Source organism: Centrocercus urophasianus, unplaced genomic scaffold (assembly GCF_019232065.1).
Source record: "Centrocercus urophasianus isolate 14NV4802_14NV808 unplaced genomic scaffold, USGS_Curo_1.0 seq_31, whole genome shotgun sequence".
NCBI lineage: Eukaryota > Metazoa > Chordata > Aves > Galliformes > Phasianidae > Centrocercus > Centrocercus urophasianus.
The window spans coordinates 5860151-5872860 of NW_024884878.1; the positions used below are offsets into that span (position 1 = coordinate 5860151).

The window sequence follows — 12710 nt, forward strand, 5'->3', positions numbered from 1 at the left end:
CTTGTTCTTTTCCTCTACTCTGTTGTACAGCAGGGATTACATGTCTGGAGTTACAGCTGCAGCAGTTGAGGGCCAAGCTGTTCAATGGCCTTGATTTGATTTCTAGGGTCAATGTGTAGCAATCCTATCTGTCTGTCAGTTCCTGCTTTTGGATCCTCTGCTTACATCTGTTGGTGCCTACATGTTTGAGTAGCTCAGGTACCAGCAGAACGGCTTCACTCCCCCTTGCCTATCAGCTCTACTTGTGGTTGCCTTTGACAGCACTGCTGTCCCAGAGAAGGAGTTGCCCTTTCAGATGTAAAGAGCAGAATAGCTATTGATTTCTTCCCATATCCCAGACCCATATAGCTAAAGAGCGTTTTTCTCTCAACAAAAATATTTTCCCAATACTACCCATTTAATAACTTTCATTTTTTCAAGGGGGCTTTTGTAGGCTGTTGCTCATGGGACCTACAGCCAGGGAACATTTCTTGGTCTCTTGGAAAGACACAGAGCATTTGTATATTTTTCACAGCACGTTCTGGAGGTCCTAGTTTCGTGGAACAGAGATTCTTGTTAATTTTCTGATAAAAAAAAATTAAATAGTCCTTTCTGAGGTGTGTGTTGCTTTGTCTAAAATACTAGTTCAGCAGCTAGCTTGTTTACTGGCCATGCTGACATGTCACTGAATTTGTGAAAAGTATGGAGATTTGGTTGCTATCTATTATGAGCATGACTTGGTGAAAAAAGAATGCCATGTGTAATGCTGTCCGCTAATTACATATGCAGAGTTCATGCACTTTAGTCCTATGCACAGAGGGAAACAGTGCTGAAAAAGCATTGATGAAATTGCAAAGACAGGTCCTGCCAAAACAAGTTCCTGTTCAACAAGGCCAAGCGCAAGGTGCTTGCACTTAGGCCAGGGCAATCCCAGGTGTTTATACAAACTGGGAGAAGTTCTCCTTGAGAGCAGCCAGCACTGTGTGCTTTCAGCCTGGAAGGCCAACTGTGTTCCGGACTGCATTAAAAACAGGGTGGCCAGCAAGGAGAGGAAGGTGGTTGTCCCCCTCTGCAGATCTTGTGAGGCTCCATCTGCAGCACTGCGTCCAGATCTGGGGCTCTCAGTACAAGAAAGATGCAGAGCTCTTGGAATGGATCTAGAGGAGGGCCACTAAGATGATCAGAGGGCTGGAGCACCTTCCTGTGAGGGAAGGTTGAGGGAACTGGGATTGTTTAGCTTGGAGAAGAGGAGAATTAGGTCTCCGGGGATACCTAATTGTGGCTTTCCAGTATACTTCAAAGGAGCGTATAAACAGGAGGGGTTGTTTCCTTTGGTGGATCATGACAGGACAAGAGGGAATGGTTTTGAACTGAGACAGGAGGCTCAGGTTAGGTATTAGGAGGAAGTTTTTCACTCAGAGGGTGGTGAGGCACTGGAATAGGTTGCCCAAGGAGGCTGTGGATGCCCCATCCCTGCAGGCATTCAAGGCCAGGCTGGATGTGGCTCTGGGCAGCCTGGTCTGCTGGTTGGTGACCCTGCACACAGCAGGGGGGTTGAAACTGGATGAGCATTGTGGTCCTTTTCAACAGAGGCCATTCTGTGATTCTACAAAAATGAAGCTTTTTTCCCCTTTGATACGTGTTCCAACATAATCGTGAGTTGAAATGATATTCTGCTAGAACAAGATGCTTGCAAGTGGGTCTTCCAAGAATTGCACTGGCAGTCTCCAGAATGTCCCTTAACTCTCTGAAAGTTGTATTTTTTAACTCTGTCCACCAGTTTCAGATTATGGAGTGTTTTGATTTGCTTTTTTTTCCATGGTCTGGTAGAAGCCTCCTTTTTATCAAGTGACTTGCAGATTGAAAATTAATTCAGCTCAGAGGCACTACAGTTGCAAAAAACAAGGAAATGCAGTTGGAACATATGTTTTTCCTCATCATGTTTTCAGAAATAAAAGCCATTTTTACTGAAACAAACATTTTACTTGAGACAAACATCCTGGGTGGAAAATTTCAGCCTGAATCGTTAAAAGATTGATAGAAGCGTAAATTGCTTACATTCAGGTTTAAAATAGCACAGTTAATAGTAAAAAAGTTAATTATATTTGTTAACTCACAAACCACACAACATTCTCAACTTACAATTCTGCTTATTTTAGAGCATCTACATTAAAACACATTTTGAAATGAGGCATTTATATTTTTTCTTACTATTTATCTTCATATTGTCTTTTCCTCCATCTTTGTCTTCCCAATTCTTTTCATTCTGGCTTTTTACTTTATTCTGATTTTCCAATTATGACTTAAACAATAGGGTGAACAGAGGATCTGGTTTGCAAAGGATTTTGTCTGCAAGTGAATTTGGTTTCATTCCTCCTAGGTTTTACATACCGCCAGTAGTAGAATCCAGCCCAGCTGCAGCATTTTCTTGGCAGTGTTTCAGACCACAGCGCCAATGGTTTCTGCTTTGACTTATGGTGCACGTTGTTATCCTGTTTTTGAAATCCACCTGAAATCAAGGAATTGCCAAATCAAAATCAAGTTGTTCTAAATTTAGCCGGGCTTAGTGAATAAGGTTGGAAAATCTCAGCAGGTTGTTTGGACTGGCGTAGCTTGTGATCTAAAATCCAGACAGGTTTAATTTTATAAGTCTCACTTTCAGAATTTGTTATGAATCCTAACTCTGGTTCATGCCGGCTTTTGGAATTTGTAAGAGTTGCTTAAATACACTTACTACTCGTCATATATGATGACATGATTTTTGGAATCTACAATCAGTATCACTGGAAGGTCTGTCATATGTCATGTGTTTCACTATAGCATGGTGCAGTCTTACTGAAATAAAACAGTAATACAAATGCTACCAATCTGAAAATCTTTCTTCCATAAATTCATGTTCACAGAAAAAGGAGAAAATGTGCCTTCAGAATCACTTGCTTTATGGCCACAGACATTCAGCAAGGAGAGATCGGTGATGATCCCGTATTTACTTACTCTCTGAAAGTCTGTGGGTGACTACAAGACTGGTAATTCCATTGGGTGATTTCTGGTTCACAGCACATTGGCATAATGTTTTTGAAGGTGCGCTGCCTGTTGTCAAAAAATAAATACAATAGAAGAGTAATTACCATTAGTGCAGTCTCAGACTGGAAGGATGAATTGAGCAGCAGGAGCAAGTGTAGACAGTTTTGCTGGGGTTAAAATAGCCAACAATCTTAAGTGCTTGCTGAGGAAAGATTAGCAATAAATCAGAAGTGGACCCTAGAGTTTAGTGGATCAAACATAAGATGCCTTGAAAATATATCAGATCATATTTGTTACCTCATGCTAGAAGGCAAAACAAAAATATAGCACCAATGGAAAAGCTGTCACCATTGTGGCAGGTACAGATGCAAGGATTTTGGACTTTTAGGTGAAAGCACTTTGCACAGAACAAAAAACTGAAGGCTTTCGTAGTCACGTTTGTCTCTCTTTCTTTAACAGGTTATCTTCTTAACCTTTAGTTTAATATTCCACTGCTGAATATATGATGCCGTAAGAAACTCCAGTGATTATTGTCATTTTACAGGTTTTGGTTTTTATCAGTAAAATCACAGTTACTGCAGGCTGAAGTTTCCCAGTACAGTTTTGCTGAGTGGGGACTCTGTGCCTTAAGGGGCATGCTGAAGGTGCCTTTATGGAAGCAACCCACCTTGTCATTCTTTGAAGTAGATATAATAAATTATTTCCTTTTTATTTGTAATTTGTTAGCGTGGCAGTGACTTGAGAACATGTTTCTAGCCAGTCTGATGTTCTTGTCTGTTTCTGAAACTTCTCTTCATAGAGGTAGGCTTATGAAGCCTCATCAGGTATAGGTGTATTTTTGCATTCTACATCAGATATCCAAGGCACCTTATTTTTCAGGACTGTTGTTCCTATTGGTATCACTTTGGTTTCAGTGCCTTTTCCTTCTTACCCATGTATGTATATGCACACTCTCTTTGACATGTTATCTGTTGATGTATCTACACTGTTAAATTGCTTGTGGGCTTACTGGGTGTAAATCAGCTTCTTCTATCTGCTTTGTATAAGAAGAGAATGATACAGACACTATTTGTCTTCCAGAAATTCAGACTGAATTTCAGTTTTTAAAAAAAGAAATGGTAGAGGGAAGGTGGGAAGGAGTATGTAGAGAGACAAAATTTCCAGTGGAAGCTGACAGGTTATTCATGTGAAAAGTTGCTGTTGTGTGTAAGAATATTTCCAAGATACATATATATGTGTATATATATGTATGTGTGTGTATATATATATATATATGTATATATATATATACATGTATATATATACATATATATGTGCATCTCTCTCCCTCTCTCTACATATACATATACACATATATATATAGTCTCTCTACATGTAGAGTAGAGTACGTATAGAGACTATATATATATACGTATATATATGTATGTAGAGAGAGAGAGAGGGAGAGAGGGAGATACACATATATATACATATATATCTATGTGTGTGTATCTATATATAGAGATAGATAAGTGTATATGTGAATATCTCTCTATATAGGTATGTATGTGTATATATGCTTTTGACCAATTCTTTTACTAATGTTGATAAGTTGATCCCTACATCTTTTTCTAATATACTGGTGGCTTTTTTTGAGTGAAATAACCCTTATTGAAATCAAAATTGTTTCCCTTATTTATCCCTTACAAGCTGTAAAGGATTTGTCCATAGTCCACATACTGGAAACTGCAATCATGAGAGTGGGTTTGCCACCATTTGCAGCATACTTTCATGGTATGGTTTGATGGATTTTTCACTTCCCTGTGTGGTAAAACTAGCAAGCTTGGAACCAAATGGTTTTCATGTGTTGGAACAGAAAGACATTTACCAGCTTGCCAGCTGATGTGCATTCATGTCACACCCGTGGCACTGAGATGGTTGGTAGCATCTGAACTTTTGTCCTCAGAGTCTCACACTAGATTCTCAATATATCCATTCAAACTTCAGACCGAACCACGTTGCTAAAAGACTGTTCAGGTTTGGTTTTGTCTGATGCATGGTTGACTTGACCAATTGATGTCAAAGTATCTCATTTCAGATTGTCATGATTTCACAGTTGTGGTAGGGCAGACTGTCCATCTGAAGTCTTAGTCAGTGTTTAACACTGTCTAACCACAGTACTGTATGTAGATGATTTTTCTTTGATATAACGAGTAGTCTGCAAAGATTTAAACTAGCTGTGCAAGCTAAATGAAAGGAGCTGAATTGTTAGGAAAGCAGTATTCAAATCAGTGGCTGCTAACACTTTCCTGAGGTGTGTCATTTCATTTTCTCTTTTAGCAAATACTGCGACATGCTCGTGGGAATTCCACAAAGGTGATATTTCTCATTACTGATGGATATTCCAATGGTGGAGACCCAAGACCAATTGCAGCATCCTTGCGTGAATTTGGAGTGGAGATCTTCACCTTTGGGATATGGCAGGGGAATATCCGAGAACTGAATGACATGGCTTCCCATCCAAAAGAAGATCATTGTTACCTCCTTCACAGTTTTACCGAGTTTGAAGCTCTGGCACGCAGGGCTCTTCATGAAGGTATTGACTTCAGAAGTCTTACAGAGAACATAGAGCTAAATATAACGATCTCCAGTACTGTCTGGTAACTGCATTTCATGTAGTATAAATTTCTTCTTTTTTTCCTCTGACTTTCAAGTAAAGATGCTCATTCCTCAGGCAAAATGATGAACTATTAATTTAACTAACTCGTTATCTATGAAATGTGACCTAAACTCTCTTCACTGGTATATCTATACTTCCATCTTTCTCTTTATATTGTCCAAGGACAAAGAGATTATGGTCTTGGCCTAGTCGGACTTTTGTTTGACTAGATTAACCTTGTAGTTAGCTACACAGTTGTCAAAAAGACACCCTCAGTGCATACCTTACCATTAGCTTTCCAGTTTTGATGTTTTACACACCAATGAAAGCTTGCTTGTTGAGAAAAACATTTAGATTCCTATGTATAAAGGTAAATACGATCTGTTTTTATGGCCTTACATGGTCAATAACACTGGAAAGAGCAAGAGATGGAAAGCAAATTTGAACTGGACTTTTATCCTTTTTTGATCTACTTTATTCTGAAAAAGCCTTTATGAAAAACAGAAGTTTAGCAAGTGAGAACACAAGTAGACCTTTCATAAAAGCCGGTGCTGCTTGAATAAGACATAGTACATGCATCGTACTAGCTGCTGTATTTATTTGTTATATTTACTTCTAAATAGAATGCTAGTTTTACATTAGTAGTGTGCTTTACTGCAGTTCTGTTTGTTCCAGTTAAATTGTTTTTTGTGGATGCGCGAAAGGAAAGATTTATTCTTTTTTATATGACCAACAAGTTGTACATTCCATGACTAAATACTCTCCTTATGCCAGTGAGAGCACCCACCAAACTCAGGAGAAGCTGTCTCAGCAGCTTCTGTATGGAGCAAGACTGTCTTCTGACAGTGTTAGAACCAAGCCAGGCCAAGTGAGAAAACTTGAGACTATGCACCATTGATTTTAGTGGATATTTTTCCATAGTAGGAACAAGTTTTTCTTATATTGTGCAATGGTATATTTCATGCTACCATCACTAGAGCTTAGAACTTTTGCAGAAACATTATGCTAGTTACATAATATGATACTTTTAGGGGATTTGAGATTGGACTTTTTAATTAATAAATTGATATTGTTTCAGACCTGCCCTCTGGTAGTTATATCCAAGAAGATATATCACACTGTTCATATCTCTGTGAGGCGAATGAGAACTGCTGTGACATCATGGCAAGCTGTAAATGTGGCACTCACACTGGCCAGTTTGAGTGCATTTGTGAAAAAGGATACTATGGGAAAGGACTACAGCATGAATGCACGGGTGAGTTTTGTGTCTCTGTTCTTGGGTTTCTCTCTGTGCCCTGGTTACTTGGCTAATCCAGGCTAGGGAGATCTGCGTTTTTTTTGGAGTTACAACTATGAACCTGAGTCAGAATGCATTTGTGGCTTTTGGGTAACTGCTTCTGGCTAAAGATATAGAAGAGTTGTAGTTATCAAACTCAACCACTGTTTCCCCTGAGCAGCAGGTAAAAGAGATGCACAGAGAACAAAAGAGATGCAAATGTTCTGACACAGTATAACACCCCTTAAAATGAAAAACCCCTTAAAACAGAAGTTATAAAACCCCTTAAAGCAGAAGTTTGTGACTTCAGATTCACTGAGTCTGAGATTGTATCTGCTGCATTTAAGAGCTTCTGGTATTTTCAGGCATGAGTTTTACTGATTACTTTCTGAAATTGCTTAGGTATTTCTTATTTGGAGAGGGCCTGACTATGCGGATCTTTGCAGAATAAATCCTTAGGGAATACTACAGTCTATTAAACATCTTTTAATTCTCTTAAAACTAATTTACTAAAGAGGAAGAAGGCATTTTGGTCACTAATGCTAAGATTGTTCTTGTTACTGCTTTTGGAACAGTCCTCTTAATAATATTTATTCAAAGTCTACAGTTGATGTAAACTTGCAGTTGATAAGCTCTTTGTTGCATTTTAGAGTAAAAACTTGGAGGCAAAAAACATAGAAGTCTGGCTCTCTGAAATCCCTGTGAAGTTGTTCAAAGCAAAAACGAAAGGCTGTATTACTAGACAGGGGACTTTAGCCTTTGGGTTGTTTTTTTTTTTAATTAATTGACACAATTTCCAGGGGAATGCATTGGAAAGCTGAGCCACTGGTCTTCAGTGTAGTGTTTCAGCTAAGCGTATACTGGATGTCTTTGTTTAGTAAGAATATAGATAAACATAGTGGGGGAACCAAGATTATACCTAAGCACAAAGGTATTGTCTGCCACCAGTCCAAGAAATAAATGAGATACTACAGTGTTTGCATTGGGAAGTTTATCAGTTATGGTATACTGTTTGTTGATTATCACATCTTCGGATAATTTACCTTGTGCCTTTGCAGCATCTTTCCTTTAATTGTATTAAAAGAGAAGTAAATATACAGGACTTGATAAGATTTTGCTTGCAAGGTGATGTAGTAGGGTCACTGAGACATTGGATCAGAATGGCATTTCATGTCAGTGGCAGAGCTTCCTTGTGTCCTCACTTAGCTCTTAGTAAAGATACAGTACTGCATTTTATTTATTTCCAGACGTTACTCAATTTTTTAAAATAAAATTGAATTTTCATCTTCATTTTTCTTCTGGAATACTAGTCTATTTCTTTCACCTTGGTTTGAATGCCCTAGTAACCTGAACAAAATAAACTCAGTATTTCTGTCTCTATCAATGGCTTGTATTATTAAAGATTGTTTTGAGCTATTCCTGAAGGTAGGGAGACTAACATTTTAGAGTTAATGCTACTTTTCCCATGTGGAAGGAACTTGTGATCATTTAAGCTTATCTTTTGAGTGTCATCAAAAATGTTGAGGTCTAACTTCTTTGACTGAGTATTTGACTACTGCAGAGAAACGTTTCACTTTGACATAATCATCAGTTTTTGTGAAGTGAGTTTTAAAAAGGAGTTGATATTGGATACACTATAAATAAACAGATAGTTGCAGCCATGTGCTCTATATGTGAAAGCAATGAAAGATGCATCCATATAGTTTATGGGGAATTTGACCTAATTGTTCAAGCCTGTTCTTTTAAATGTGTTTGCTCAATTCAGCTGGAATCATAGAATCACAGAATCATCGAGGGTAGAAAAGACCTCTAAGTTCATCTAGTCCTTTTGTCCACTTACCACCAATGTTGCCCACTTAACCATGTTCCTTAGTATCACATCTACACACTTCTTGAACACTTCCAGGGACAGTGACTCAACCACTTCCTTGGGCAGCCTCTTCCTTCTAGTGTGCGACCATTCTTTCAGAGAATTTTTTCCTTACATGCAACCTGAATTTTCCCTGGTGCAATCATTCCCCTTCATCTTCTCCCTGTTGTCTAAGAGGCCAAACCCTACCTTGCTACAATCTCTCTTCAAGTTGTAGAGTGCAATAATTCTCCCCTGAGCATCTTCTCAGATCCTGGGTCCCTTGGCTGTTCCTCATAAGACCTGTGCTCCAGACCCCTCACCAGCTTCATGGATTTTCTCTGGACACACTCTCAGGCCTTGGTGTCTTTCTTATAGTAAGGGGCCCTAAACTTAACACAGTATTTGAGATGCAGCCTCACCAGAGCTGAGTACAACTCATATTTGTGGCAGAAACAAAAAGCAATGTGTTCTTTAAAGGGAAAAGAACGTGTTTTGAAATCTTCTGTTCTGAAAAAGGTTCCAACCTATTTTTTTTTTTTTTTTTAACATTTCCCAGCTGAGGATTGCTATGGATTTGTAAGGGACAAGGAATCTTAATGTCTCTTAACTTTTCTTCATTATAGAATGTGAGAGTTTACATTGACAGTGTGTATTGTAATTGAACAGATTTAGCTTCTGTTGGGTTAATCATGCAGGTACCGTACTAGCCTATGGGTACTTAATGCAGTAATGATTTTTAAATAGGAAATTGTTCTTCTGCAGTCTGTTCATTTTGGTATTTTGGTTATTTTTTAATGTTCTTTTCTCTGTGCCCTTGTGCTTGTGCCTCTTGACATTTTGTAGTTATTTATGGTTTTAAATGTGAGACACCAAGATAACTGTACAAATCATGTACAGTTTCTAAATTGACTTTCCTAATTACTTGAGAATATCCTCTAGAAATCTTCCATACAGTAAAAGAGGTACCACTTGTTATGTGCTGAAGAGCAGAAATTGGCTTCAGTATATCCCTCCTGTTCTTTGTAATATTGTTGATAATGTGCCACAAAAAGCAGAACAGACCAACTCTTCTCTGCTTTATAAGAAAAAAGACAAAAGCCTTTTGGCACACATGAGGAGCCTCATACAGCCAGAGATGTCTGTGACAATTAGGAGAAAAGAAGGGAGGCAGAGGAAGAGTAGGGGCAGTAACATAACCAGTCCCAGTTATTGTAGAGTGTATAAAAAAACTTTTATTCATTAAGCCTTTTTTTCTCTTTCCTTCATTACAAATGTTAAGTTTCAAACTAGATACAGCCAAACAAAGATACTGAGGTCAGCAAAAATAAATCCATGGCTTTCACTGTCTAAGGTGTGTTTTCCCATTCTATGAATAAAAAGGTGAGCTGTTAAAGGCAACTACTTTTTCCATGGGAAGCTAAATCAAATGTCCAGATCTCGCTCTTCATTGTTGTAGAAAGGTAAGTAAAATATCTTTTCACAGCTTTTTTTCCCCATTTTTTATTTTGTATTAACTTGTAGAGTTATGAGGGGGGAACTAAAACCCATGATGCTTATCTCATCTTTTACCTCCTAATTAGAACCACAGTTATCAGGGAAGGTTTCTTTCAATCAAACACATGGACACAATTTTTGCAACACAGTGTATACATGAAGACAACGTACAGTTGGCAGGGCAGAACAATTAATTGAAGTACTTACAGTCTATGCTAGCTGTTTCATCTTTAGTTTATTTTTGGTCTGCTACTTGTGTATGGTTATTGAATTGTAGAATTTCATTGTGTGTATAAATGCTGTCAAAGCTTTGCAGTTTTTATGAGTATGTAGCAGTATCAGTTATCATCTGCATAGCCACCAGGCCTGCAGTTTTGCTTTCATAACAGTGCATCAGTTAGATCTGTGAGGAGCCTTTCCAGTGGAATGTGAAGTCATATGAACACCAACTCTGAAAAGAGTGAAAATTTTGAAGGAACGTAATTCTGGCAAGGCAGGGGATAGGGGATTATATTTTGGGTTTTATGGTTTCTTGGATTTTAGACCCAATTTTCTTCTGAGCTTTTTTCTCCATGAGATGTCCAGGATTTTTTTTCTTTTGAAAATGCAACGCAAAATCTGATGATTATGTGTTGTACAGCTTTTTAAGTTAAACAAAACAAAACAAAAAAACAGTTTGATATATTACCAGCAGTGCTTTACTTAATGAGACAGGAAGATGTGCGATTCGACCGGTGACTAGAATGGCCTATTCTAGTTATAGAATGTTCAGATATAATGCATCCTTCTGTTTCACAGGCACTTCTACCTGCTTGAAAGCTGGGTCTCCATACCACGTTTTGAGAAGTGTTTCTTTAGCTACTCGGTAGGAGATCCTGGCTGGATGAAGTTTTGTCAACAGTTTTGAATTAGTCATGCTGTATTTGGAAACTTTCTTTAAGATTACAGGATATTTCCAAGCCATTAGACATCTGCACTCAACATCACAACACATGTACATATGTACAACAGACACACTTAAATGTGTGACTATCATGGGACCTGGGGGAGAATGACAAGTAAGACTCTAAGATATTGCTTGATGATTGACAGAGTGTAAGAAAAAAGGGAGTTGGAGTGTGAAGAAGAGAGGATAGAATATATCTGTAGCTACATTAAAATATCAGGCTGGATATGCCTGTTGAATTCGAAAGGTTGACTTGGTTCACAAAACTGTAAATTTTCTGGGTCTTAGAATTTAGCTTTTTATGTCTCATAAGGCAGTACCATTTCATTCGCACATACATTGAATCTACATCTTAAAACAGGGTAAGATTTTGTTCTGGTTCTTTTCCTCTCCTTTTGTTTTTAATTTGTAAGTCAGAAAAAATTCTCTTCAGTTCTAGCTTAGGCTCTCACTGAAAGAAGGCTTCTGCTGAGACCTGCAGTAAGAACTGACGTACTGAAGAAGGAATGTCTCATTATGGAAAATGCCAATGCAAATCTTGATACGCAAAAAAAGCAAAAAAAAGCAAGTAAATGTTTTAGATTCAGTAAACTGGGAACACTGGGATTAGAGCTGGGTAAGGAAGTTGAGACATACATGTCTAATGAAGCATTAATTAATGTTTACAAAATCTGGACAGTATGGAAAGAATTGGCGTGAGACATCTAGAAACAGAACAGCTTGCATGAAGAGTCTTTTCTCCAAGTGTAACAGCTGTCTACTAGGGATACACTCCTTTAATTACTGCATCGCAATTATGATGCCCTTTCTGTCACCCTTGGGAGATAGGATACCTCCTTGTATGTTAGTCTTTTACTTGTAATTTATTCATTTAAAAAAATGATTCTCCCAGTGGAGCCTTCTGTTATAGTCTCCTCAGTGGCTTTTTGCCTTTTAAAATATACAGAGGATCTATTGTGAATATACTGTGTTAAAATGACTGGCTGTCACAAAAGGAGAAGAGAAAACAAGAAAGCAGCAACCTAAACCAAGGAAAAGATGCAAAACACTGATGACTAAGTAACAGTAAATTGAAGTTTAATTAATACTGGCAAAACCATTCGTCACTGTCATTCTGTACATTTTTTCTTATAAAACTTGTTTGACTCCTTGTGAATTACAGTTTTAGCATAACATCATGATGGATAAGTTCAAAGTAAATGTAAATGAGTTTTTTTTCCTAGTGAAGGTATCATAAGGCTGTGATGGGTAAGTACAGGAGAAATGTTTTGGATTTGGTTGTGTCGTGTGTATGCTAAAACGTAAGTGGATAAGAAAGGTGGATGAAGAAACAAGTGCTATAAGTAATGGTGTGGAAGTTTAGTAAGTCAGTTTTCTTTGAAAAATGTGTAAGACCACATGAATGAATGTAAAAACATTCATAATTGTTATTTACATAAAGGATAAAAAAATCGCCTTAATATATATGTTGTTTGGGAAATAAACACTTCTGGAAGCACGT

At 37.9% G+C, this 12710-nt stretch overlaps 1 protein-coding gene across 1 annotated transcript in view; it reads left to right on the top strand.

Annotated features, from left to right (window-relative positions):
* SVEP1 (sushi, von Willebrand factor type A, EGF and pentraxin domain containing 1) overlaps positions 1–12710 on the top strand; it is a 125453-nt gene that overhangs the window by 15796 nt on the left and 96947 nt on the right. Inside the window, exons 2-3 of the mRNA XM_042829491.1 lie at positions 5323–5578; positions 6720–6896. Of these exons, the coding sequence (XP_042685425.1) occupies positions 5323–5578; positions 6720–6896 (433 nt within the window). The remainder of the gene's footprint in view (positions 1–5322; positions 5579–6719; positions 6897–12710) is intronic.